Source organism: Brienomyrus brachyistius, chromosome 20 (genome assembly GCF_023856365.1).
Source record: "Brienomyrus brachyistius isolate T26 chromosome 20, BBRACH_0.4, whole genome shotgun sequence".
NCBI lineage: Eukaryota > Metazoa > Chordata > Actinopteri > Osteoglossiformes > Mormyridae > Brienomyrus > Brienomyrus brachyistius.
In genome coordinates this window covers 3,375,017-3,400,435 of record NC_064552.1, presented here as the reverse complement: position 1 = coordinate 3,400,435, position 25,419 = coordinate 3,375,017, and the positions used below count along the sequence as shown (strand labels likewise).

General features: G+C 41.6%; 1 protein-coding gene and 1 long non-coding RNA gene across 6 annotated transcripts in view; one reads left to right on the top strand and one right to left on the bottom strand.

Annotated features, from left to right (window-relative positions):
- LOC125715525 (uncharacterized) overlaps window positions 1-25,419 on the top strand; it is a 67,086-nt gene that overhangs the window by 34,302 nt on the left and 7,365 nt on the right. Inside the window, exons 2-3 of the long non-coding RNA XR_007384090.1 lie at window positions 13,566-13,602; window positions 13,730-13,791. This is a non-coding gene — a long non-coding RNA (uncharacterized LOC125715525). The remainder of the gene's footprint in view (window positions 1-13,565; window positions 13,603-13,729; window positions 13,792-25,419) is intronic.
- Window positions 307-24,034, bottom strand: kcnj16 (potassium inwardly rectifying channel subfamily J member 16). Of its 5 annotated transcripts, XM_048987178.1 has the most exons (5): window positions 23,944-24,034; window positions 23,249-23,599; window positions 13,656-13,738; window positions 5,161-5,252; window positions 307-2,307 (listed from the first exon to the last, which is right to left on the bottom strand). In XM_048987178.1, exon 5 carries the CDS (start codon window positions 2,276-2,278, stop codon window positions 1,121-1,123), a length of 1,158 nt encoding a protein of 385 aa, XP_048843135.1. In that variant the 5' UTR covers window positions 2,279-2,307; window positions 5,161-5,252; window positions 13,656-13,738; window positions 23,249-23,599; window positions 23,944-24,034; the 3' UTR covers window positions 307-1,120. The 5 variants fall into 5 exon arrangements, with proteins under 5 accessions (XP_048843135.1, XP_048843131.1, XP_048843130.1 ...); XM_048987174.1 differs by lacking the exon at window positions 5,161-5,252; XM_048987173.1 differs by lacking the exons at window positions 5,161-5,252; window positions 13,656-13,738.

Sequence of the window (25,419 nt, the reverse complement as noted above, 5' to 3'; positions counted from 1 at the left end):
CGGTGGCGTGGATCAAGGTAGGGGCACCCTCTGGATAGGGAACTGAGTTATGTCACGTGCCTTGTTTTGTAGGTATGTGTGTGGCTCAAGCTTATCTATTTAACGAGTCGTTTGGAGAAAATGCATTTTCATTCATTATACATATATTGAAAGGACCTGGTCTACGAACTCTGAGGATATGAACGTGTAGCTGAATGACAGTGACTTCCCCACATATTTTTTATCTGACTGGTTTGTTGAACTGGTTTGTATTTTTAGTATGGGTAAGCCAGCATTTGTTGGAGGAAAAAAAAAACATTAGTGAGGTTTTAAATTTAATAATAGCAGTATTGTTTATTGTGTCTTACTAAAGTTTGACAATATAAATGACTGCAAGTTAAAATCCCGTGACCCTTGGGATAAGGTACCTTTCTGTATGAATATGAAATTACTTTCTGGGTCATTCTGGTATTGTGGGGCCACCTGGCACGTTTTCATTCTTAATATTAGCCATAAATTATGTATTGAATGCTCAGAGTTTATACTCGGCCTTGCCAATATCCCATTATATGTTGCAGAAGCTCTGGAATATATTTAGTCATAATAACAGGAAGCATAAAATAAGGTTTGAAGAATGTATTAAGATCTGCAGGAAGAATTACTTGTCGTATTGAAGCATCACCAGTTGAATGCATTCACAGTGGATCGAATAAAAATAATTTATACAGACAAAGCAAGATAATGATGCCAGGGCACTGTGTAATAAACTAATGTGTCGACTTCTACGTACTGGGGGAAAATCCTTTTTTAATACACTTGTGCAGAATGGGAAAACCCAACCTACAGCTGACACTCATCTGCTTTTACTCCTGTTAGTGAAATCACTGAACAGTATGCTCCTCCAAATATTACATCACTTTTCACCTTTAAAATAGTTCTAAGGGCTATTATGTAGGTTCTGCTATCCAGTACTTAGAATTAAGATGATGCCAATGTTCGCACTGCCTCTAGAAAATGAATATTTGGTGATTTTATATTTTTCCACGGAGCTATGTTGCCATGTGGCTTCCTAAAAGCTTCACAGATGCTGCTGTTCTTTGCTGGCCGTTTCGCGTTTGTGTGTGATTTTGATGCACAGGCACTAAGGCTGATCATCCATGCCTGCATTAGCAGTGGATTCACTGGTGGCAGTGACCCCAGCAGCCTCCGTAGTCTGGTTGTTGAGGACAGCGGCTCCTACGCTTTGAGTTTCATTGTTCTGCAGCTCATGATTTGAACTGTCAGACAGCTTCTCTACCTTCCTGTCATACTCCTCAGCACTGATCTCCGGCACCAGTGTTCTGGTGATCTGGTGGAAGAGTGAGTAGTCAACCTTGTAGAATTTTCTCTTTACCCTCAGCATGTCCTGGAACCTGTGGCCCCATCGGATTTCCGCAGGGGTGTAGGAAGTGCGTGTCTGGTGCAGTATCCCTGTAGAGTCACTGGTGTAGGTGAAGGACACAACTAGCTCAAAGTTCATCTTCTGCAGGTCTTGCGGACTCAGGCTGTACAGGGGGCTGCCAGGTTTGATTTGGTGGATAATTGTGACTGGTGTGGCCAGGATGATGTCACTGTATTGTATGTCCAGGTCTTGGTAGGATACTGTGACTCTGCCCGTTTGGTGTTTTGCGTGTTGGACGATCTGGGCCCGGGCCGTGCCCTCCACCATGTGGTTTGGCCGGAAATCGCCCACACGCCAGGACAGGCACATCATGTTATCGCGTAGGTTAACTATGGCGCAGCTACTGAAGCCCACCGTCTGTGCCCGTTTACGTGCTGACGCCATCTTAGCCACGGCGATGCCGATGATGAATGTGTCAATGAAGCAGCTGAGGACGTCATGCACAGTCACCACCACAATAGCCACCATGCAGTTCTCAGCCATACCACGGAAACCGTAGCCAATGGTGGTCTGGGTCTCCAGGGAGAAGAGGAAGGCCGCCGTGAAGCTGTGCACATTGTACATGCAAGGTTCCTGAGATGGGTCCTTTACATCGCCATGGATCAGCGCAATTACCCAGTATAACAGCCCGAAAAAGAGCCAGGATAGGATGTACGAGAGGGTGAAAGTCAGGAGCATGACCCGCCACCGGATCTCCACCAGAGTGGTGAAGATGTCCGTAATGTATAGACTCCACTCTCCCGGCACATGGCTGAACCTCAGGTCGCAGCTGCCATCCCTCTGCATATATCGCTGTCTTTTTCCTGTATGTTTGTCAGATTGAAGGACAGACGTATATTCGGATTTCTGGAAGCTCATTCTGTCCAGGACTGCCCGTTCAGTTGTCCCTATAAGGAGAAACCCAAGAAAAAGGGAGAAGTCCTTTTTATGCACTTTAATGAAGTATCCCAGGGAGCATGAACAGGCAAAGGGAAAGGTTCTCCAAAGCATAATCTAACTTGTGAAGATTTTACGTCTTTATCTGGACATTCTCATGCAGCCTTCCCAAGACTGGTGTCATTATTTCATTTTATTGAATTTTTGGAGACTGCTTTAGGCTTTAGGGCAGCAAGGCCTATTCTGTAGTGTTATGAAGTTCACTAGATATTCAAGTGGCCCTGGAAGAACGTAGACCTGTCAGTGAAAAATGTGCAATGGAAAGTGAGGCAACGACAGACAGACGGTCAACTAAAAATGGAGGAGGTATAGGCACCGTTACTGTAGTTGTAGGATGGGGAAAACAGAGGCGTTTTATATCTGAACCTACAGCTTTGCAACCCTGCATTCAGAAACATCCAGAGTGCTTGTTATTGTCTGGGTGTTCATGGTCAGGTGTGTGTTAGGTGGGTAATAGGTCACTGGGTAAGGTTTTATCAGTCCCCACCCAGTGATGAGGTGTTTCAGGGGAATTACAGTTACACAGTAATCGGCCCCCTCCTCCTTCCTCTGGTGATGTAGGTTCCTCCACCTTTTGTTTTGTCTTAACAAATTTTTTCTCCAATGCCATTCACAAAATTTAAAGTTTTCTCTAATTTCTTGACTAGTTTTCATAGTTTGGCCCAGTGCTATATGAGTTACTCTTCCCCTTATCAACCTCAAACAAAATAATTACCCATTTGAACTGCACGTCTCTCTAAAAATTAAGATTTAGTGCTTTTCTTCTCATACCTAATAATAATTGACACTTTTTTATTGATCCTCATAGGGAAATTGTCTTTACGCCTCCCACAACTTGCTCTTTTTTCATAGAGTAAGTTGTCTGCGAAGGACTGCCACCCGTAGCGGCGCCCAGGGAGCTGGGGGTTAAGGGCCTTGCTCAAGGACCCACAGGCTGAGGCTGGGTTTGAATCTACGACCTTCTGATTAGAGGCACACAGGCTTAGCCCACTGAGCCGCACGCTGCCCCACCTGGGTGTTATTTCCCTCAGGTTTAACAGCACTTACAGTCAAAAGGTTTATCTTTAGTCGGCATGCTGTATGTTACATATATTAACTGTGATGGTGTGGGCTCCTTGCAGACAACAAAGAACTGGCTGTATAAGCTAAATGAAACACCTACAAGCACCAAAGGAAAATTTCTAGGGGCCACTGTGTGACGGGGGGGCATATGGGGGGGCGCAAGAATGTCGACCGCAGGTTGTGTTTGTCGGCTGCTCTGAGCTGTTGTCAGCCGCAGGTGACACTGGGGCACTGATGTCAGGAACTGGTGCACTGGCGGTTGACTTGGAAACATTTTGGCTGTCGAAACTGCACTAAGTCCCAAAGGGAAGCTGTATGCCCTTATGTAACAAGGTACAGTTGTTTAAGGTGGAGTCTGTTTTCTTTGCTTGTTTGTTTTCAATTACTGGAGTTATTTTACCATGCTAACTGACTACAAGCAGATGCAGAGAGTGTAACGTTTGTGATTTTTGTACGTTTTGTTAATTTTGACCCTGCTGCAGCCCAGTGTTAACAAACTCCATAAGTGAGCTAACCACATTGTTGGAAATGTGTTTCATACATTGAGGCGTGCTTGTGCCTTAAGGTAAGCCATTGGAAAATTGATATACTTAATCTGAGAGGAAAGTAGGCTGTCCAAAAACCTGGCTATTTATTTTATAGCCCTGGGCAATACAGAAAGGTCAAGGCATTGTGTTTTTAATGTGTGTATGTGTGTGTGTGTTTGTGCGTGCGTGTGTGCTTGCGTGTGTGTGCGCCTGAGCTTCACATACCAGACAGGTTCACATCTTTCGAGGTCTAAGTGAAGTTTGACGGTGTAAAGGCACACACTAAAGAAGCCCTAGTGTTCTGGGATGCTCATTTTAATACAGACTCTATAACTGAATTATGATTATGTGGTGAGTCAGGGAGATGATGATTGGGTTGCATCTGGCAACCGATGTCAATTTCATTCTAGTGAAAGTAACAATTCCTACTGCTAAATATCGAAAGTCTGTCCTCTTCATTTTTTGTCACTCTCTCGCTCTTTCTCAGACACACTCATATACAAACATGCATTGTCACACATGGCTGTAAAGAAACTAACGCATTACAACTTGCCATGCCACGAGTCTTTGTGCTGACTGATTCTGAGGCTTGGACGACAAGCTTGTTGTTTGCAAAAACTCTTGCAGCCCCCACCACCCACCTCCCATCTCTCCCTAACGAGGAGGAACTCACAAGCTGTGGCTGGGGAAGGGGCCTGTATTCATCTGAGCTCCCCCCATGGGGTTCGCTTCTCTTGGTACATTCCACCAAATTTTCCACACACTCCTAATGATAAGGAATGTCTGGTTTAACATAGCAGGGTCAAGAATGGATGCCTATAATTGCACTTTACGTACTACTTCTGTTTCATGTTTTTATTCTGCTCCACGGTAACCTCTGACCTCTCCTTGCATGTGTCGCCTGCCTGGATGGGGGGAACTTTCCAGGCAGGGTGGAAGAATCGAAAGTGGGAAATCCAACCCAGGGAGGAAAGTATTTCAGTCTATTTCTGGCATGGATATTTTTCTTCTCCCTCATTTCTAAGAGAGTCTTCATAAGTACTAAGCACAAACTCATACGTGCATGAAGACCCGCACTCAAAAAATTAACATGTTAAGCCTGTGGACTACTGAAGGCATTCAGGTATTTGTAGCTATTTACTGGTTGCACGTGCTTCCCGCACCCTACCCTTCTACTTCTTCATGTCTCTAAGCCGTCGGCTCTCACAAACTTACTGTTTGTGAAGCTGCACTCTGCTTGTTCACCTACAGCTCGCCTGCTTCCTTCTCGCTCGCCTGCTTCCTTCTCGCTCGCCCTTCCGCAGTTACTGTTGGAGGAAGCAATAAAGCCAAATGTCTGCCACATCTCAAAATAAATTAGGCCATTGCTTGAGTTTGTCCTCTTTATTTTTCCGCTATTTTTTACACCGTCCCATAGTGTTTCTTTCTCACTTCAAATGTTATTTATGTGCTGTGTATGTTCATCTCTTTTGCCTGCTCCCTTGGCCTGTTTTAAATAGTCAGTCTGGGGATGATTGCTATCTAGCCTTCCATCCTCCATCCCTGTTACCTCATTTCCCACCATGAGGTTTCTCAGTATAGTTCATCATAATATGGCGTTGCCTGGACATGTTGGAACTTATAAGAATAAATTGCGATGATTATGGAGTTTTTTGCAGCTTTTATAGCATGTTAAGGGTACTGTGTGGCAAAGCTGAAAGGCAACCTTCCATAATTTTTTTATTGCACTGCACTTATGTCCTTCTCTGTATTGCTGTAGAGGAAGGGATGCCTTCTAAACAAATAGCTTTTCTGTTATGTTAAATTGCATGTTAAATGGGAATTTCATCTAGCATCAAGATAAACGAAGGATTCAAAATCGAAAACGGACGATGTTGTCACTGTCTGTAACCCAACAAAAGTCCTGAGTAACCAGTGAGGGTATGTCATACCAACACAGGGCTGAGAACCAATGCGCTACTCCTGGCAATCGAAGGTTCATTCCTGCCTTTTTTGCATTTTACTTTACTCCATGATCATGCTGCAGCCAAAGGAAATTAAATTAGTGTCTCACAACTTTTTGCTGCCACCTGTAATAAAGCCATCAAGAACCATACCAGACCAGACAAGGTGATAAGACACTACAGCGCTCGCTCAGATATTAGCCTACGGATCAGCTCTTCCTCACACAATGGAGAAGTAATGATCTGTTAAAATCCTTTGTTATAATGCACAAATTCAAGCTGAAAATGACTGGATATTGGCTAGGTGGGTCATGAGCTAATGCTTATGCAGAGCAAAGGCAGACATTATGTATTACATTAACTACACTGCAAGGCACTTAATAGGCCTTGACTATGGCTAGAAGTGACTAGAATAATTAAGGGGGAAGAGAAAAGTTCATTTGTTTCTCTATTTTTCTGAACACATTCCCATCACAAGTTGTTTGTAATTTTGTCCATGATTAAGTCTTTCCAAACCGAACAAAATTCAAAGACAGTTACATCATCGAACCTCCGCTCAGACTTTATTCAAAAGGTTTTCTGTTTATTATTAATACCTTTCATCGTCATCTATTCATTATAATTTTTATATCTTGTAAACAGCGATGATCACATCACCGAACAACGAGTCCTGGCTCCTTTCGCCTTTGTTTCACGGTTCCAGTTCAATGGCAAAGCCATCCTTTTAAACGTGTTGTGTGAGTTGACTTTTCCAGCCAGACAAACTCTCCAGAATGTAATTTTTTTCGCAAGGGAACACACAAGTAGTGACATATAAGAGGTGCGGGTTGTGACCCGATCGGGATCAACAAATACGCTACTTCAGCTAGTGAGGTAGTGTCACATGCAAATGCGCAATTAATTAATCATCAGGTCCATCAAGAAGCGGTCAGAAACCCAAACTTATATGCAGTAACGGTGCCAAACAGCGGTCAAGCTTGTTAGGGCTGCCGGCCCAGAATAGCACTGCTGAAGCAGCTGTTAGAACGAACCCAGTGAGGACCTCACAGATGCTCTCACATGACTGGGAGCACGCTCTTGATGTTTTGTGTTCTTATTCATTGTGCGATGTCTTCATTTTATCATAGCACTTTTGGCCCATTCTCAGCTTAGAAGGAGCTTTGCTATGTTCTGACTTGAGGGGAAATGGCAGGCGGGAACAGTGGTGCAGAAGATGGTGAAAAACAGCTAAGTGTAAAGACTTATATCTGCCAACGTACAATTTATCTACGTTTGGAAATGGAAGTCCTCCATCTGATTCTGCAAGTAAAGCATCGATGAAATATAAAATGCAGAATGTAACTTTTACCTATACTATATAGTGTATCTGACATTTATGTATCTGTGGAGCTTGGGCTTTGTCGGAATTTGAGGTCAGAAATCCGTGCTTGCATGGGGAGAGCATGCAGATTCTACATCGATGGAGCTGGGGTCACAGTCTTGGGAGAAGCAACAGCACTACCCACCAAGCCGCTTGTAAACAGAAAATCACATTTAAAAATGGCAAAAATGCACATTTCCTCAAAATGTGGTGTAATTCCACATGTTTTGTAAGGACTGTGATTCATGGCTCTCCTGAATTGACATGACTGTAAGAGCTTATTGGCTCTCCAACGTTTGGGTTAGTCCAAAATGGACATCCTGAGGTCACTGAGAGCCAAACCACAGAGAAAATGGTCTAAGAACAGGCCTGCCCAAAATAAATTGGTTTGAATCACCGCTATCTGCTTGAATGAAGTTCACAGTGACCAAAAGAGAGTGATCAAGATTAATAGACCATAGAAAATATGAAGAATGGTGTCAGCTCCCATACCCAGAAAAGGAAAAACAACTTACTGTAAAATGAAGACAGTCAATAACTTTATCTGTATATATAATTTGTATGCATCTTGTATTAATGTTAGTAGTTTGTCACCTAATAATTTATAATTATTGGCCAAGGAATAGCTACACTCAATTCATACGTATTGCACATGAGAAGCAACAGAAGTAATTGTCTTATTTTCTGTTGTCTGTTTAGTGTCTCTAATCCCTGTTTGGTTGCCTTTGTCATTATAAATAGAATGAGCCGCCCGCGGAGAATGCAGTGTGGTTATAAATGTCAGAAATATTGTTTTAAGGTACAGTTGGGTCTAATAAACACTAAGATTACTTATCCTCTGAAATAGTTCATAAGTTGTTTTATAATGCTTAGTATAACTTATTTGTTTGATCAGTAAATGAGTAGACATGGGAGCTATCGCCAGTGGGCGCATTCAGCAGAAAATAAAACAAAACCAAATTCTTGTTGTTGTTTGCACTTTAGTTGGTTAAAGCAGCGAAACTCCATAGTGGCAGCTTTCAGTTGCAGGTGCACAGCTGTGTACCCTCTTACAGATACGATATGGTAAGAGGCGCCAGATCGCGAACCTGTCAAGTCCCTTCTTCAGGGAACGGGGAGAGTAGTATCTTACAACAATGTACATGTCTCTCGAAAGGGGGCGAGTCTCAGATATGCCATCTGTGGAATGGTGGGCGACGTGCCCTCTGTCGATTGATCCTGAAAAGGGCCAATGTCGGGGCAGTTTCTTTAAAAGTTCCGGTCTGGAAAATGGTCATGATGATGCAATGATGTTAGACGTCAGGGTAATATCGTGAGTCACTTGGGGAACTGACTTGTCATCCCTTGGTCTTCCAATCAGATTTGCACTCTGAATGGGGTATAAAGGTATCACTGAGTCATATCTTTAAAAATGATAGACATATCTGAAGAGAGGTACACAATTTAGCTTTGTGGTATAATTTAATTTTACATTTTATTGTAACATTCCCTGTATGATGTCAGGGAATAATTTCCCAATTCACGATGTTATATACAAATGGATTAAAAAAACATTATTCTAATAAAATAATGTTTTGAAATTGGATGGATGGATCATGGGATGATTACTTCAGTGGAATTTCTACATTATGATGACTATTTTTTGTGCAGCTTCCTTGCTGCAAACCTGTTCATGAGTTCAATGCACCCCAGCATCAGATGGGTCTTGTCCTTGCTTGTCTGCCTTTCTTGGATGTTCACCTATAACACAGAGGACATATGGTCCCTTTGTGGATCCTGCTCCTAATTTCCATGCCTGATTGAGGCCCATTGCTTGGTGTTGGTAAAAGTGTAAATGAGGGACGGCATGTTCTTCTCTGGGCAATCTAAATTTCCTCTTACATTCTCGGGACATGCTGTTCAGGTGAATCAGTGACTGTAACTTCTCTTTGCAGTGTGAATCAGTGGGTTTGCGTGTGCAATGATCAGGCAGGCCGGACTCTGCCTTTTGCCAAAGGGTACGTTCTTGGATCTGGCTTCGATTTTTAAACGGTTATTAGATGAAGAGGAAAGAATGAAGGACACAGGAGAAGGAAGCTGCAGAAACAGGGTCTGTCATGTGCTGGACATTGATGCCTTCATTTTTCCACTGGAAGCTCTGGGCTATAAAATAGGGCTCATTTAAGGTCACACAGGTGGCAGTACGCAGTTGTGCTGGGCTCCCACCTGCCCACCAGCACACACACCCCAGAAGGTTGGCATCTCCAGGTTATGACTTTCTCAAAAGCACGCAGGAGCTCAGGTCAGATTCTTTAGGGACGTTTATGTTTTAATTTGTATAAGCAAACTGAAAATGCCTTCTTATCGGTTGCCATACTTAGCTAGTTTTCATTCAACTTGGGTTTTTTTGGTCTCCTGATAATATTATCGGCAGGTGTGAATGAACTTGGGAAGTGTTCTGTAGATGTTTGCATTGATGAATTATGAATAATCTGAGTGTTTTTTCACAGTCCTTGCATGGCTGTAACATAGTAGGTATACTCTGTTCTACATCTGTTTCTTCCTGTTGACGAATCCAGTAGTTCCAAACTGAAAAGAAGTGGAGTGAATCGACACGGTCCCTCTTCCTGGCTGCGGTAGGGAAGTCTGAAAAGGCATCCCCTTCCTTGGGATAGGAGGGAAGATGGGGCGGATTGGGGGGGGGGGGGGGGGGGGGTGCAAGAGGTGCATTTTTACAGACTCTTTTCTTGTACTTGCAAGGAGTTCCGACAAGTCCATTACACGCTCTTTGGATGCAGGTGGCACCCGGCCAGCCATTCCATGCCCAGCGAAGTGAAGCCGCCCCAGTTCAGCTACCTGCGTCACATGTCGCCCAGTTACCCTTGCCATGATCCGCTTTCCATGTCTACACGCCTGGCCTCCAAGGGCACATTACGTTGCATTCGGGGAAAATGTTTGAGCAAAAGCCACGATCACCCAAATGATGCGGAACACTGCCTGCCGTCGTTCCATGTGACAGCTCTTATGTAATGTCCAAGCTGTAGTTCATATCACCATGGGTGGGTGAACATGACTGACTGGTAGTCTGACCAGTGGTGTATTTCTGGGTAATTGTTGTTACTGTTATTCGGAGCACATTCATTAAACTTACATATAATAGCATTTACAGTGTGCCCAGCACAATTTTAGGGTTGGAGGTTTGATTCCCCCTCCCCCTGGGTGAATGGAGCAGTTTGCATATTCCCCAATTTCACTGCACTTGATGCAGGAATTCCTTCCTACAAGCATAAGACCTGCAGTCGGGCTGACCTGTGTCTTTAAATTTCCCTTTAAATTGTGGGTCTGTGTGTGTCTGCCCCTGATTGAAAAGCATCGCATTTAAAATGTAGCCCAGTCTTATGTCCTGCGTTGCCCAGGCCTTCCTGCTGACCTGTCCGGGATAAGCATTTGGAAGATGGAACACGCATATAAGGTTTTGTAAAGCAAATTATCTGCCTACTGCAAAGCAGCAGCTCTTCCTTTGGCATCTGAACATGCTATTTTCAACTGCAATGTAAGATAACCATTACTACACATGGCAGCTGCTAGGGGTGGACGATGTATCGAATTTATATCTTATCTTTGATACATTTTTACACATGAAATAGCTTGGTAATGTATTGTTAAAGCGATTGTATTTATTTATTGTAAATGTAGACTATATGGATAGCTGTAAAATGATAGAATGAATCGATCGGGCAGTGCCAGGAATTGTAACTCGGTGTATTTATGCTTGAAAATGCTGTGCATGATCAGACATGTGAGGTACAGATCAGGCAGGTGGTACAGATCAGGCAGGTGGTACAGATCAGGTAGTGACGGACACCTCCGCAAAGCTGCACCCACCAACACAGTGTCAAAAAGAGGCTAGATAGCGAAATGCAAAGAAAAATACAGTTCAAAGAGAAAGAAGTATTCCAAAGCGCTAAAAATGTTTTCTGGTGTCTTATTTTGAATATAAGCATTTAACTGAACAATCTAATTATTGAATACTTAATATTTGTTTACATTTCAAGCACTTGGATATTTAGTCAATTTGCATTTTTTTCAAAAAATTTTTAATTTTTGTGACATCTTATTGTTATGTTCAGCAGAGATGCATTTTCCAGTTGGGAGTCATTGATGTGAATAAATAAAACTGTAATTCATTCTGACTTTCTGTCCTGAAAAAATGCAATAATTATGATATATACAGAATATCGCTACAGTGGTGTAAAATATTGAGATATTGTTTTACAGTGATATCACCAAGACCTGACAGGTACTTCACATGACTACCGCAGTGTGAAAGAAAACTTACAAACGCCTATGCAGGAAGTTCCTAGAAAGCATTAATACACAGCAAAAGTAAAATGAAAAACGTAACCTTATAAAGCATCTACAAAAGGACTTCATCTCATACTCGGCATTTTGAAATAAATCCACCAGGGATGGACATTTTCAGTTTAGTGCTTTGCCCTTCAGCTACTGTTATATGTTTAATATAATTGTCACAAATTTTTGTTCACAGTTTTTGGAAGAAAGATCAACATGTGCATTATTTGAAACTTACATTTTGCAATTATGATTTGCAACCGTTGATCTAACAAGCGTTGGTTTGTTTTGGGCTTGTTTATAAGTACTTCTTGACTCCAACCAAGATGCTATTCATACATTTTCCAAATATTTCCCATTCTCTGCGTGTGCAAAGTGCATTATTGATAATGCTATTGAAAAATCTTGATGCCCTTCAACAGCCGCTACTTGGAAGCCCCCATTCCTCACTATTTTGGTGTTTGTAAGCTCAATAGGCAGGTATTTATAAAACAGTGACTCTTCTGATCTGATAGGAACTCAGCTTTGCCATAAACACAAATACCACCGAACATTCTGAGTGCTTCCCTCGTGTTAGTTTGCATATAGGCTCATATGTGTAGCACATTTTTCTTCCCTGCTCATTGCTGTAGATTAGTGGTTGCCAGCTGGTGAATTGCAATCGACAGGTCGATTTTCAAGATATTCACTGTTGATCGCCACACCCCCAGCCCCCATTCCTCCCGCCCGACTGCCAAATCTACCGAGGGGGAGGGGGACCCCCTCGATGTGCAAAATATACTGTTGCAACTTAGAAGTTGCCTAGATTATTTTCTTTATAAAAGTAGCTGTCACTAGTAAAAAGGCTGCACATCACTGTAGGGAACCTAAGGACGCATTAATGTTTGAAGCTTAAAGCATGAACCATAAACCAGTGCGATACATCCAACAGAGCTGCTTTCAGTATAAGCTTTCTGTCCTTTTCCTGCTCAGCAAATAGTTTTTAAAGCAAACTTGCACAAATTTATGAATTAAGTGTGTGTGTATGTGTGAGTGTGTGGTGGCAGGTTCCGGATTTGGGCATTGCAGTGTTTGCAGATATTTGTTAGAGTTAGGGTGAGCAAGCTAGTTTTGCAATATAGGAATGATTGTGCCTTTAAAATTTTTGTTGCTGCAACTGCATTGCAACCTGAAATTTAGTAAGATTTTATAACCTGTATTATACACACCATTTACATATTATTCTGCCTTTAATTCAATGTTCCATCTACCTGCTCAGAGAATATGGGTGGAAAATAGCAGTACTTGGTAAAACCTGGTACAGTGCATCTTTCCTTGTTCTACATGAGGTTTTATTGTGCACTGTCCCTGTTTAAATATATAAATAACATAAATAGGCTAATTTCATCTCTATTTACGGTGCTGTTTCAACAAACACAGCATCGATTGCTCATAGATCATATTCCCTGTTAATGCTGTTGTAGTGCTTTTTGGAATCCTGCCCCCAGGCAGCGTTCAGAACCATTAATGGATCCTCAGGGCCCTTTGCTCTTTTTACTTTAAAAACTACAAACTAGTTGTTCTACTGCTACCCCTCTGGTATAAAGGCTTCCTCTGCCCCCTCACCCACAATCATCCTGTAATGTTGTAGACCTGGTTAATTTAATGTGTATGTTTAAGCATACAGCAGTAGCGTAAAACATGCATTTGTTTATGTACATTTTACAGACGTACAGACAACCACACATACATGTCAAATTTTCCAACAGCAGATGATTGAATTTGTTGGGCAGATATAATTTTAAGCCTCACATTCATGCTTAAGTAAATGATATAACAGATTCATAGCTGATTATAATTGACAAGTGAATGTACAAGGCAAGTGAAAGTCCCGTTAGTTTGGACTTCTTCAGCTAGTTGCATCACTCTTAGTAAATTGCTACTGTCCAGTAAAATCCGCAAACTTCTCACATTATATAACTTAATATCCTTCTTTTTGTGTGCAGATTAAAAGAGTAAATGGCTACACAAAAGGGAGAAAGAGTAAGTATGTACAGGACATACCGTAAAAAGAAACAGTAACCAACAATTCTTACCTCTACTTTGACTGTACTCGTTTAACTGTTTAAGTGACAAGGTTATGCTGGTTTTTCTCTCCGTTTGTCTGGAGCGTCAAGAGCTGCAGCGGAAGGAAAGTGTCAGAATGAATCTGGCATTTAGTTGTTGCAGAAGGTAAATATTAACACCCCCCCCACACACACACACACACACACACACTTCTTGGTTGTAAGGTTGTAGGAACAGAATGGTTTGTGCATTGTTTGTGTGGGTAAGTGTGTCCTTGCCTGCGTATCTTATTGTGTCAGTAATGCAGAGGCGGACCTAACTTGAAAACAGTTAGAATTAATCACTGTTCTTGGTAGATAAGTGCTGTCTTTACAACTCAAGGTGTTTTTGCTGTCACTACGCACCTGCAAGGTTGTCACAACGAGTCACCCCAACCCTCTCCATCAATCACTAGGGCCTGATAATTCTTGAGTACATCAACTTTATTGCATATATCCTGGGAGCATTGTCATATGAATGAAGGGTAATTGTGGCTTTGGGAGTTTGATAGAGAAAGCAGGTTGGAATTGTAATGTAATGCAAAAACAGTTTTTTTCCCTCCAGTGTAAATGCAAGAGAGCATTATGTATTGAGGGTTTCTTTCTTTCTTTTTGTTTGTGTAGCCAGAGTGGTTTTGATTATTTGAGGTTCATGGCTTTGGAAACATGTATTCTGTACCCGATCAAACAAGCAACAAAGCTGGCTTCTGTCAGAACTCACATAGTCAGGTGTACAGCAATTTGAACTTAAAACTGACAGCTGCGTCTCCTCTAAGGGCATGAAAATCTGGTATTGACCAATATTCAACGATGTACGTAACTAGTTTGCAAGTACACATGCATCCTTAACAGTGATATGTGTGGCAATCGGTGGCTGTAACTGTACATGTGCATTCATACTTTATGTGAAATTATGAAGTACGATTTAGCATGTAAAGGTTAAGATACACAGTAATAATTTCTTGTCATAGCAACGCAAATGCACATTAATTAAGTGTGCATTTGCGCTGTTATGACAATCGATTGAGGCATGTATCGCTTTTAAAGATTATTTCAAATTTGCATACCAGTTATGTGTTTCCCTGCAAATATTTTTCCTTTTAGCTGCAATATAAAGTCTACTTAAAAATAAAAAACATTGGACTTCAGGCCTTTCCACAACACAATCTCGAATACAGAAAGATAAGTAAAAAGGAGCCCATTATGTGAATTCTGGGGGCATGGTGTCATCAAGGCTAAAGTGTTGCGGTTAAAGCACCAATGCCCACCCCGCCCCCCACCATTTCACAAGAAATCTTTGTCCACACAGCAGTGAAGTCAGATTTCCGTGAACAATCATTATTTTCTCAGTTTTCTTTGACATATCCAGCCTCTTTGTTTTATTGAGTGGGTATGACCTATTTCCAGGAAAACTAAAACCCCTTGTAGCACCCAGGACTTTGAGTAAGAAAGCATCTTTGTTCACCCATTTCAGAACAGAAAACAATAAACCGCAGAACCTGTTTTATGTTTTGAACATTGAGGCACCATTAGTAAGGGAAGAGGAGAGTTTGAAGGGCTATTATACAGCCTGTCCTTGTCTTTAAATTGTTCAGACAAGCTGACACATGATATGCATCTCACCTTGTTCCATCATGGATTTGTCTCAGTTTAATCTGTACGCTTTGTAACAAGATGAAGTTGGGTTTCATATGTGAAAAGAAAATTGGTTTCCCACAGGAGTTTATACTGTTTTTTAAATTTGATCGGCTCCAGCATCAGGCCAAAAGAAGTGGTCATAGACCACTGTGCCATTTCCTCCCTGCATATTGATGCTGTCAACTTGGAAAAAAGGCACTGGGAAACAGAACAGACCCTTCTGACTTCTGTCACAGTCATACCAAAGAAGCCAGGGTTGCATAGGCTATCCTAGGCTACAGCCTAGGGACCTGACAATCACCTGGGCTCTGCCCCACCTCAGAAACAATGAAACAGTTAAATTGGCGACATATGAATGTCTAAGCTGTTAACAGCCTAGGGCCCCCAGATAAGTTAATCCATCTCTGAATGAAGCAGCAGATTGGAGAAGAAACGTGAGCACTTGTCTGACCTTGCTACTACACCACCACAATCTTCTGAAACCTGTTTACTTGGCTGGCATAACTGTACAACCAGAGGCCATGTAAAACCTTGCCTTGGTCACATTGTTCTGTTCTCATAGTGGCTCTTCTCGCCAAAGTGTGCTGTCTGGCTTGAGCTGCAAGCCGGAGTGAAGTACAGTAGTGGCCAGGCCATTAATTACAGTGCTAATCAGGTTAGTCCACTCTATGTCTGACTGAGCATAAGGTTATTTGAGGTTTCAATCCAGTGCCCCGTTGCATTCACGAACTACCCAGAGGGCTTGACCTGCTGTGGTAGCCAACCAAGAAGCTTCCGTGTAAAATTATACAGCTGATATTCTTCGCTTATCCCGCCGTGTTGCTGCCCCCCTTCAAACCACAATGCTTGGGTTATTTCAGCAATGTTTTCCATCTGCCAAGTGTCATAACTCCCCAAGACAAAACAACAAAACTGAGGTCCCGAGGATTCCTACAGCAAAGGAGAAATTGAATTTGCTCTGGTTAAAAGCCGCAATCGTCGGCCTGCGTTTGTTGTGTTCTGCGCAACTTTGTGAGGGGAATATCTTTGAACTTTTTAACTCATAAAGGCTGCATGACACGGAGGCCAGCTCTGTGTATAAGCAAGGCTTTTGGCCAATATCATAGTGGCCACTGTTTGATTCTCCAGCTTCCACATCATTTCCGGACCTTCAGTACGCCGTATTTGATGCTTTCCTGGTCCGGTTGTAGTAAATGTCTGCGGATGCCTTGGAGCAGAGATACAATTTCCGATTGCTATTGACCGCACGGCATTCTCTGTGTCTAGTTGCAAGGGACATACTCTTTCCCACCTCAGATGTCCTTTGTTCAAATTTCTGAAAAGGCCGAAAAATAAAGCAAAGCACAGAGGGAAATTGAAAAAAAAAACAATACAATACAAAAGGGATTTTGGCAGAGAGACGCCTCCTTGGGATGATGGAGATAGATCCCTTAATAGCCCATGCAGTTTTGATCTTGGATCATGCAGCCCTTTTTGCATCCCTCCACCAGCGGTGCTGTTGCCTGGTTTGCGTTCTGGCCTCCTTGTGTCCAGTCACCCAAATGTTGTTGCAAATCTATTATTAGGGTTTCATCCAGATTAGTCTTTTTGCTTAATGTATTGCCAGTGGTATTGAAATCATAACACTACCATTCTCTATCATGCCCTAACTGGGACACTCGAGTCATAATGCTGTAATGTTAAATTTAGCTACTTTTGTTCAAAGTTACAAACTTTAGGGGTTTTCTGACCCAATCCCCAGGCCTGACTTGCATAAATCTCTCCCAGGTCCAGGCATCATGGACAGAATCTCATGAAATCTGAACATTTCTAATGTTCACAGTCAAAAACTGGTCCAAATGGAAAGAGCAGATAATAAATCAGAAGCGGCCCATAAACTGCTCTACATTCAAAGACTTTGTTAGGTCTCACTGACATACTGCTACAGAAGGAGACTCAGGATTCATTTCAGGTCTATGGTTTGCTTTAAAAACTCTAATGGATAATCACCATGTACGGTGCACAGCCCAACCTGGAACTGAGAATATCAAAACCACACGTAGATGTAGTGTCTAAGCAGGACCCGAGGTCTGTATCACTGCTGGCTAACAGTTCCCTCCAAGTGTGTATACACAGGATTTCATATTTTTCTTGGGATAAATCTCAGTTACTCTTCATACACAGTGTTAGGACAGTTCTCACATTTTTTTTTATTGCTCTTTGTTTTTACACCGTTTATACATTTTTGCTTATTATAAATTCATATTATTTTTTCTGTTCTGTCAGATATAATTAAATAATCACAGTAAAAGAGCTAAAGGGGAGTCATGTTAACACCCAAAATGAGAACGTGACTGATGTGTGTTTTGGGAGTGGTGGTGATGGAAAACATTGATGCATGCTGTTTGACACCTGAGGATTTCATGAACTAAAAAGTCACGTGGATCAAGTTTCACTGCAGGCTTCCTGCCGGGATGCCTTCAGAGAGGAGGTCTCTGGGCATCCATGCATTTTGTATTACAGGGGGTGTATGCGGGGGGAGGTTTTCACAGTGGGATGACACTCAAGCACCTTGTCCAGGTAGTTCTGGGAGGCCATGTTCCATATAAAAAGAGAAGGTCACTGAACGCACCCCACCTGAAGTCTGCTAAAAGGGAACCTGAAGCGACTGAGGATGGGAAACTGCTTTTTGTACATTTGTCGCGTCCCAGGAGGGAACCTGCTGTTAGTATCCCCGAGCACACAAGTCTGAACTGGTAAATACCCAGCTGTACAAATGGGAAAAAAGTGTGAAACTGTAAGCAATGCAAGTCGCTTTGGAAAAAGACGTCTGCTGGGAAAATAAATAATGTAATAACAATAATAAATAATGAGCCAAGGTCCAGACGGTCAGTCTGTTTGTATCCACCAGGCCCGAAGGCTGTATATCACAGCGTGAAGCTCTGCTATCTAGGTTTCCAATCCACTATCAGCCTCAGCTGTCTGCTCCCCGCCTGCCAGGAAACATGGGGCAGCAGACGCATTGCCAGTCCACTTTCTGTTTCTCCCTGTAGCTCACGTGACTCAATAAGTGACGTAATACCAGCCACGGACAACTGTGAACCCACTGCTTCCTGATAGATGCTCATTCCTGTGAGGCATTGCCACAAGTCCGCGGTCCAATCCAGCGTTTCCACGGCTACCTTTTAGCCCAGCACTGCAGCCTAAAGGCTTCGGTCCCTGCGCAAGGCCAGATGCTGAGTTTTGCAAACTCTGCCCGCATCTTGCCAAAGCCTGCTGTGTGGAAGTTGGTTTGGAAAAGGAGTTTGTAAAAAAGGGGTAGCAAGGAAAATGTTTTACAAGGTTTTCATGATAACAAGATTATGATGCATTTTTGCCAATGGTTAGATTTAATGTTGACTCTCATAATTTCCTGTTTTCTAATGGTTTTACCCTCGCCAGCTCTAATGAGGCTTATTCCTTTTTACCAAGTTTTTACATATTTTTTTACATGTGAATGCTTTTGTCAAAAGCAACTTAGCTTACAATTTTTCCACATTTGCACTGCTGAAAGAATCTGTTAAAGATTTTATTCCATTGTACATTACAGGAATTTCAGACGGTCTGTATTCTATCTGTGTTACTTATCACTTTACTTCATCATTTTTGATTTTCCAGTGTCCTTTTTGCTTTGCCTCAGTTTTCCACTTCATGCGGGGAAGAGCTGTAGTGAGTTGCTTAACTTGTTAAAATTTAATGCTGTTATACATTTGAGCATAAAACATCCGGTCAAAGATTGAAATTCATACCTCGGTAGTAACTAGGCTTTATTGATTTCCCATTCATACAGCTGGGGAAATAATCAAAGGACCCTCCTCAGGTGAGCTGTGTGGGGTTTGAACCTGCAGCCCTGACCCATAACCCATAATCCTTTCTGCTGCCTAATGATCCTCAGCTGACCTCAGACATGCTTCTGAACTACTAGAGGAAGCAAACTCTGGCTTTCCAGTGAGCTCCGCTTTGTGCATGATTTCTTTTTCTAAGGATGTAATTAAATCAAATTCCATAATTTGACTACATAGTTACAGAATGTGTCATTTTCTTTGGAGGATCATACGGTTTTGCTGCTTTTGCAGTGGTTGACTCAACAGTCCTGCTGGGCCAGCTATTACTAAGTGTTTAACTATTCCTCAGTAACATATGTTTAGACTTTTTTTTTTATATCAAATGATTAATTCTGTCGTGTTTGTTGAGTCCATATGTTAGGGGACGAATTAAAATCAAGCAAGCAGAATAGATGAAACTGTTGGATCCTGCACTGCAACTTTTGGAACATATTCTGGGGTCTGGATGGTTCCGCATTGCCTGCTTTGTTTCCCGTCGTGTTTAGGCTGCTCAGGAAGCCGCCGTGTCCTGCATCCTGTCCCCTTTTCGTAATGGAGGGGGGCTGTGGGGGTTCCCCTTCCCGCACAATTAGCTGCCAGTGAAGCCGGTTGCTCTAGTCCAGAGGAGGCAGCACTGTGCGTTTGGGTGCGTGCGTTTGTCACGAGACAGGACCTGCACTTCTGATTACAAGTGACCCATGCGAATCTGATAAAGAGCTCTGCGTGTGTCTCTGACAGCATCCGAGAGAGGAAGTTGCAATGGTGTGTATAACTGTGTTTGTGTATGCATGACAGATAATTTGAGAGCGTGTGTGTGTAAGAACAGCGCATGCACGGGTGAAAGGGCTAAAGATAGAGAGACACAGTCTGTATGTGACTAGAAGAAGAGTGTGTTTGTGTTTAAGACATTTAATGCCTAATGACTTAGAAATACCTAGTAGAGACCATATAGGCCACCTTTGATGTTTTCTACAACACTGAGCAGAACAGCATCTCTCACTCACAGCAGCCCTTGCTGACATTCTGGGCTGCAGGTCATTAGCTGAACGTAAGTCTATTTTTAAACTCGTTAATCATTGACTAGCTCATATGAAATTAATTACTTTACCAGAAAGATGCTTTTTTAAATCCTTAGAGGAAAACTGCTTTTGTCTCATCCACAACCCATTGAGTTCTCTGGTCAGCTTGCAACTGTGTAAACAAAAGGCTTAGTTCTGATTTAGGATCATGCCGTACGATAATTATGTAATTTTATTGATTTATGGGGCCCGTTTTACTTAAAACAGTTGGGCTGTTTATTTATCATATTCAATTTATTATGTCGTTGATTAATTGTAATTATTAAATCCATGAAGGTCAGTCTAAGTAAGCAACTTAAACTTTGTTCTCTTTCTTTCGCTTCATTGCGACGAACAAATATAAAGATATCTGGACAAATATATAATGTCTGGACACAATGTTGTTGATATGGACGAAGAGAGAAAAGTAGGGTTATAAAATTATACTTATTTTAAAGCATTAAAATGTGGAGAGAGGCAACCAGGGGCCATATTAAAATAACAAAAAAAGTACATATTATAAACTGAGGCTCAAGACTTCCTCCTGCCCAAATCCAACTTCCTGTTCCCTGAGTACTTCTTGCCCTGATAACAGAGGCCTGGATCCTGCAACCTGGAGTTTGTTACAGTTCGCAGCCAGTGAAATATCTTACACCTCGGCTCACGCATTTCCTTTTCACACACACGCATACACAATGGGGAAGTGTTGCATGATGGGAAATGCCCTGTGGCTGAGACCCACTTCATTAATCCCCGTTTCAAAGAGGACTAAATGATTTGTCTTAAGAACATTAGATAACATGTATTAACAAAAACACTAAAATGTATTTTATTCAATATGAAAATTCACATATATCATGGGCTTAAGTAAGCACATTGAGCACTACTTACCGATAAAATTGGTGCATTGCCTGCAATTTGTGACCAGATGTATATATTCCTATACTAGGCATATTGCTTTGGGTTTTTAACCCGCGTTTTAACCTCCATTGCTCCGAATTTTGTGTACTAAACATTATAAACTGTTTCAGTTATGTAACATAGTATGAATGTATGTGAAAATTACCAGAGAGTTTCCTAGGAGGTCGGGCTGTCAAACCTTTGCGTGAGGCACCCTACACTGATCAGATAAGATATCCAGCAGTATCTCTGTTAGGTAGTTGGCTGTGACTGCCATTATTTCATCATAAGTGATTTTTTTTTATACCAAGGAGGTTTATGATAAATATAACATCAAGTAAAAATATGAAATACAAAACTTAAGTAAAAAAGTTTTGTCCATATCTTCTATTTTAATAGAAGGTTTTATAAAGAACAAGCTCCAGGAATTAAAGAGCCTGTTGTTTGTCTCTGCTAATGTCATCATGCGTCTTTTCCTTACTGTTTTGACAGGGATTTTACATTTTCGCAGAGCTTCTCCCTTCACAAAGCTAAAACAGTAAACACATTTAATTTGACTCATAAAGTAATTGGGCGCTAAACATAGGTTCCGGACTTTTAAAGGTTTGTAAACACTTTCTTTTGTGGCAGAACCCCCCCACCCCATCCCCTTCTTAGGAATTTAAATCAATAAAATTTAAGCACCGCCAATTAAGTGACGTTCTCTCTGCAATACATTGCTGTTAGCAGAGCATCAGACTTATGGGTCATTGTTTCTTTTTATGAAATTATGAGCCTGGATATCACCATGGTCTGTCCATCCTGAAATGACACCAGCTTGGTTTGCGCTACGCCCTCTGAGTACTGTCCCGCCATGTGCCCCCCCCCCCCCAGAGTGCATATCCACGGCCATTTCCTGCTGCCGGCACATAATCCCACTGTCAGGGTCAGACTCAGTCAGGGCTCGAGAGTTCCAGAATAGAACTAGTATAGTTCTTATCAATCAATATCAATAATCAGTAAAGAATTAACTGATTATCGCCCTGGATTCATCAAAGTTTCCAAAGCTGGTTATTTTTTAACTAAAAGGTAAAAAAAAACTCCAGGTTCAGTTAAACTGTTTGTCCTGAATTACATTGTGTAAAATGCATTTGCCTATTTTTTATTAGTTTACAGCACGGCTGAAAATTAAAAACAAATTTAGTCAACATTTAAAAAGTGTCCTTTTCCTGTTTTTCGTCCCTTTTACAAAGCCCCCTTTCGCCAGACTATTTAGTAACATGGTCAAAAACAATATTCCCCTCCATTTGGAAATTGTATCATCTAAGCGCTCTGACTCCAGTAGAACTAAAAATAATGTGGTCATTTTGTGCCTCTGTGGTTTGGAGTTTACTTGCTTGGTTTGGATGTTGTTTGATGGGCCTTAAGCGTCCTCAAAGATCAACAGACTTCTTGGGGAACGCACGCTATAGATTCGTGAGCGAATTCGTAAAGCGATGAGACTTTGAATGAAACCACCCCGATCGGAAAAGTAGAGAAGTATTGCCATAAACTTATGTCTGAAGTATTTATTTTCATCTGCACTGGAAAGGATAAATATTCTGTATATACTCAAGAAATGACATTAGCATTGACTTGCCGTTCAGCCCAGACCATCTGAAGAGGCGTGAAGCTCGATTTGAATGCTTCTTTGTAAACAACATTCCTTTTCGTTCTTTTTTTTTCTTTTTTTCAAAAAAAACGAGGTCCTGAGGTGGAGGCAGAGATGTGTGTCTGGGCTTTTGGCTTCTTAGCGCATGCCTCTGAGTCTGCATCACTGACCCGTGTTCACTGTGACCTCCGGTCAACGGGCCCAACTCCTCCCGTCAATCATTAACATACCAACAGTGTGAGCACTGTACCAACTGCGTTTGGTTTTTTGCATGCATGGAGTTTAGGTTTGGTGTTAAACATGTCGCTACATATCAGTCACCCACGTAACTATTTTTATTCTGCGAGTTGTTGGCATTCTTCTTCAGAAATTATGTTTTGGTGATGATTGTTTACAGAAGATTGTCTCGCTGTAGAGTTTAAACTAACTGTCATTCAGCTAGAAGACAGGAGAACACTAACCTCCAGCCCAGTTCGAGATGTTAGCACCCTTTGACTTTACCGGTTTACCACTTACCTTGATATGAGGTGTAGAGTGAGGTCAGGAGAAGGAGCCAACTGTGTGGGAGAAGAGTCATAACAAGTGGCGTGTACCAAGCATCCAGAGCTAATTCTGCATCCACTGCGCCCTCACCCTTAACTAGCCTGGCGACAGTCCAGACTGGGGAGGTGAAGCTCGAGCCCAGTGGGGTTGTCTCAAAGTCTGACACAAAACCCCTGCACCCACTCGGGAAAAGATGGCAACACCTAATTTCTTCCATAGCTTATTCCTTTACTGTAATTCCATGTGCAGCGTTTGGGTGGGCCAGAGATGGAGATGAATGGAGGCTCATTATATGTGGCAGAGGCTCAATGAGTTGGAGGAAACCTACAACAGTAATGGAACATTTCACAAAATTGTGCATGATAAAATGAATTATTACTTTACGTATTTATTCATCTACAAACCTCAGTTCAATTAATTTTTATATAGTGTATTTCACAACATAGTCACCCCAAGGTGCTGTACATGGGTGTATCGTGGTACATTACAACATCATTAAGACAGAATAATACAGAGTAATCTACAAACCAAAGGGCCTAGAAAAGTACTTTCCATGAAAGTATACAAGCAGTATCTATAAAAACTAAATTACTGCAGATCATATAATATAGAGGTATTAAGTAAAGAAAGCAGAATTATCTGTAAAATGAGATACCAGGAACAATGACCTCTTTCTCGAAGCGATTCCTTTTCTGATGCGGATCGCACTGTTGTTCACCGTCCTCTGCCTAAGATGTATGAAGTGTGTTGTGTAGGAATGACTGATCCGGGCTCTTCTTTGTCACTCATTTTTCAGTAGATTAACCTCTGCACCTGAACACCTAACAGAGACCCACAGTGCTGCTGCATCCACACCCCGGCCAGCATTACACATGTTTCTCAGCCAGTTATGACCCAGCATTGAACATTTTTGCAGGGCTTCTGTCAGGCATCTCCCTGTTCAATACTGTTGTCAAATCAATGGAGAGAGTAATATTGAGGCTGAGAGACTCCGTAGGATAACAGAAGGATAATTTGCAATATAATGCCAAACTTGATGAACTCTCTGGATTTTTCCTAAATAAGCCTGTTAATATCCTGGTATCCTGGTATCATATACATGTTAAATGTGTAGTATTGAAGGCTAGAATTAAACAATCTACAATATTTTCTAATAAATTTTATATACTGAATATTTTTTAGTACTTAATGTAAATACTATATAGTGGGTAGGAATGTAATTTTGAGTCGGTTCATATCTTTGGTTCAACAGACAGCAGGCAACAGACATTATCAGTCTTAAAAATACTTGGAAATAAACTATTTTCTGCTGGGCTTGTCACTAAAAGTAATCAAAATGAGAAGTATTACTTAGAAGCTCTGTCGAGTAGTTGAATTTACGGAGAAAAGGGCGAATTATCAACACCCTGACTTTAGACTACAGGCCACCGTATATAAGCAAGAAGGTCTCAGTTTTCGCTGTGAATCACATTACACTCGGATAATGAAACTGCCAAGAGCAGCAATACATAAAGGTCATTGTCACTGTTACTTCTTGTACACAATATCAGCTGTGTTTCTCAGGGAAATGACCGATTGCTGAATGTAAACTTCCAGAATTATAAAATCTATTTTTTTTTTTTAGATTTATTGTGTAAAATGTGACAATTCAAAGCAAACAGGTTCACAACTGGAAAAAAAACCTAAACACTGTATGGTGTAAAGCTGGTGGTCATCTACGAACTTTACACGATGCCCAGCAGAAAACCTGTGTTATAAAGCTGATGCACATTATAAGTGACATGCAAGGAAGCAATCATTAGGTCAAATTACTCGGCCTAGTCAAATGATTACAAATAATTACCATAAACAGCCATAGATACTGTACACCTTGCTGATCTTTAAAGTCAACCAGGATAAGTGTGTCTTCCAGAATAGTTTCTTCTTCTTCCAGACAAGCTCAGGCTCTTTCGGTCTCCTCTGTACTGGACTATTTCACTGGAGTAATTCAGATTATTTGCCTTGCTCAAGGGTACAGTAATAGAGCATCTTCTGTGACTCAAACCAGCAAACATCAGGTTAGGAATGTCCCTTATTGCCATACTGCCTGCTATCTTGGATAAAGCGTTTTCTCCAGTTTTTGGTGTAGACAAATTGTTAGCAAA

Excerpts from the sequence above, each read along its gene's own strand:
- kcnj16 (XM_048987173.1), bottom strand. The coding sequence starts at position 23,492 with ATGGAAGAAATTAGGTGTTGCCATCTTTTCCCGAGTGGGTGCAGGGGT. Across the intron at positions 2,308-23,248 it reads ACTCTACACCTCATATCAAG|GGACAACTGAACGGGCAGTC; the intron begins GTAAGTGGTAAA and ends TTCTCCTTATAG.